General features: G+C 41.3%; 1 protein-coding gene across 1 annotated transcript in view; it reads right to left on the bottom strand.

The window, feature by feature from the left end:
• Nucleotides 1-1,167: 1,167 nt before the first annotated feature.
• LOC123165945 (protein DETOXIFICATION 35) overlaps nt 1,168-2,907 on the bottom strand; it is a 4,283-nt gene continuing 2,543 nt past the window's right edge. The window contains exons 3-7 of the mRNA XM_044583707.1: nt 2,439-2,495; nt 2,088-2,326; nt 1,890-2,008; nt 1,677-1,763; nt 1,168-1,451 (exon numbers count right to left, since the gene is read on the bottom strand). Of these exons, the coding sequence (XP_044439642.1) occupies nt 1,377-1,451; nt 1,677-1,763; nt 1,890-2,008; nt 2,088-2,326; nt 2,439-2,495 (577 nt within the window). The 3' untranslated portion in view covers nt 1,168-1,376. The remainder of the gene's footprint in view (nt 1,452-1,676; nt 1,764-1,889; nt 2,009-2,087; nt 2,327-2,438; nt 2,496-2,907) is intronic.

Here is a 2,907-nt window from a genome sequence, read left to right as displayed (position 1 = left end):
GATTGCACCTCGCCATGGTTATCGTAATATTGACTAGGCTCGGACTTTGATAGCCAGGTTATCTTCCGACACATTCATCGATTAGTATATATGCAATATAACCTCAAGTTGGGCACAGATAGAGCATCATCCGCATAATCCGACGGTTGGTACCCACTTTGAACACTGGCAGTGTCATTGATAGATGATTCCCTGTTTACATGCATTCAATTGACATGTTCAGATACATGTACATTCTGTCAGTCCTAGTTGATCAAGGAAAGCACATAATGGAAGCGCATTACCTTGGTTCTTTATATAGTACTTCGGGTCTTTCCACAAAATGAAGTAGGTCCATAAAACTTCCTCTCATGAAATTTGGTTCACCCTCCATCTAATGAGTTGACATTATGTACAGAATTAAAAAACTACTACCTCCATTCCAAAATATAAGACATTTTGGTAGGATGGCCAACCAAAACATCTTATATTTTGGAATGGAGGTAGTAGCTTTTATAAAGGAATCTGATAAGTACTGAACGTTCGGTACGAGCACATGGAAACTCCGAACACTTTCGATGGCAAGTTTAGTGACGCGAGGATGACAACTTTAGTTGCCAAGCATGGCAACTTTCATGCTTCAGTTAATTTTTGACAGAAAATTGTCGTGCTTGCCCCTAACTTGCCATTCACTCATCAACTAAAGTTGCTATGAAAAATATTTGGGTAGCGATGCTTAAAATCCGAATGTTTGGTACTTATCATTTCCGTTTATAAAAGGTTACTTCGGGAAATTATTATTTTTGGTTAAGATATGCTATCACAGTAAGTCAGTAATTATTATCAGCCTCTAACCAATTAACTAAAGCAGACCACGGGCACCAACAATAATTGCTTAGTAAGTATAATCATGCGTGTGGGTATCTTAACAATAGTACTCTCTACGTTTTTATTTACTTCGCATAAATCAAACTTTATATACTTTCAACAAGTTTGCATAAAAATATATTAACATATACACCACCAAATATATATCATTTGACATGCCATAGTAGTGACCTATGTGCACCGATAACACAAGTTTTGTGACAGGTTTTCGGTTTATAAGTTGGAGATGACTAAGGTGCACTCACCAGACACCAATGTCATACACAAACAGACAGAAAATTCGTTTAGGAAAAGAAAATATCAAAATAGATACAAAATTTCACAATATAAGCACAACTTCCCGCCTCCGCATACAAAAATGGGCACAACCATTTAGACTCGTATAACGATATAGTACTCCAGCATGTTCAACCTGATTTCCGTACCCACTGATACTAAAAAATTCACAATGATATTTGATACCATCAATCCAAGGCAAACAATGTAAGATATAAAAATGCTTAGGCGATCTAGTTATCTTCCAGCAGAGGTTTGGTTCCATCGGTGCCGCCCCACTTTCGCACACGGCTTGAAGCTAGTGCAGCCTGCAGTTGTAGACTATGAGATAAGCAAGGTGAAAGGCTCAGCATTTCCATACAAATAACAGAAACAAACTACATAAAATATGTCTGAAATCAATACAAATAAAGAAAGAAGCCATGGGTCATATGATATGAGGTTAGTGAAGATTGGAAAGGTTTTATGGTATTTGTTTCTATATCCACAGTTGTTAAATTGGTAAAGACCAGAAGGGCGATGGAAATTCATACCTCGGCATTCCAATCTGTTCTCCACACGATGAAGAGTAAAATCAATGTCTGAAGTGCAACCCCGGAAAGCATGCCAGCCCAAATCCCCTGGAATTAGAGCCAATATTACAAATTCATAACTGATGTAGCAAAATCATAGAGACCGTAAATATTCTTTACTTGTTATTTTGCAATTTGTAGTAGTTCAATCAAATAAGATATATAATGAATTACCCCAACTCCATAGTTGAACTTGTAGCCGAGAAGATAGCCCAAGGGCAACCCGAAAACATAGTAGCAGACTAGGTTGATGTATGCAACAAGGCCTTGCCATCCTCCTCCAATAGCAACCCCTGAACCATCATCAGATCAATATCATCAACTCCCGGGGATGAAGTTGAGGTGACTGTGATTTAAGAGGAAGAATCATACCTGAAACCACAGGCTGCACGCTGTTGAGCACCATGGTCAGGCCAAGCAGTCCTGCAATCTTGGAGACGGCATGCTGGAGCTCCAAATCGCTCGTGTAGATGATGGCGAAGTTATCTCGGAAGATCAACACGAGGGCCATGCATACCAGCCCGATGAGCAGCGACTCGGCGATGACGACGACGACGGCGTGCATCGCTGCCCTTGGACGGCCAGAGCCCAGCTCGTTGGAGACCCGAACACTGAAAACGTAAACAGGTAGGTGGAAACTAAGATTTGACAGCTGTGGGTTGGTGAAGAGTTCCTGAACAACAAGAACCGACAGTTTAGTTACACAGTTTCAGTTAACCTGACCTGATAGCAGCATTGAGGCCAATGAAGATCATACACTCCCACCCGTTTATATTCATGCTGAAAAGTTAAGCATAAGTATTCTGTCAACTCAGCTATATGTATGATCAGTATTCTGAGAGTTAATTGCACGTTGGTACCACACTTGCGCACCTACTCACGAATCAGTACCATTCGTCATTTTTTTTGCCATGCAGTGCCAACTCTAAGCCTAAGTGTTGCAAAACAGTCTGACAGCCGTATAAGCGCGTATTGACGGTGTATCTGACCGCTGGGACCCGTGCGTCAGGGCTGACGTGGCATGCTCTTTTACAAAAACAACCCTTACTTTTTATTTAATCACGCATATATCCTCTGTTTATTAAAAAAGGTGTTGCCACAAAAAATCTTTTTTCAAAAATAAAAGCACGCGCGGGTGCCGTAGGCCCAGCGCGCGGCGACGGCGGGGCCGAGCGCGGCGGGGTGGCGCGCG

The sequence above is a fragment of the Triticum aestivum genome, chromosome 7D, assembly GCF_018294505.1.
Source record: "Triticum aestivum cultivar Chinese Spring chromosome 7D, IWGSC CS RefSeq v2.1, whole genome shotgun sequence".
Classification (NCBI taxonomy): Eukaryota; Viridiplantae; Streptophyta; class Magnoliopsida; order Poales; family Poaceae; genus Triticum; species Triticum aestivum.
This window is presented reverse-complemented; position numbering and strand designations above follow the sequence as displayed.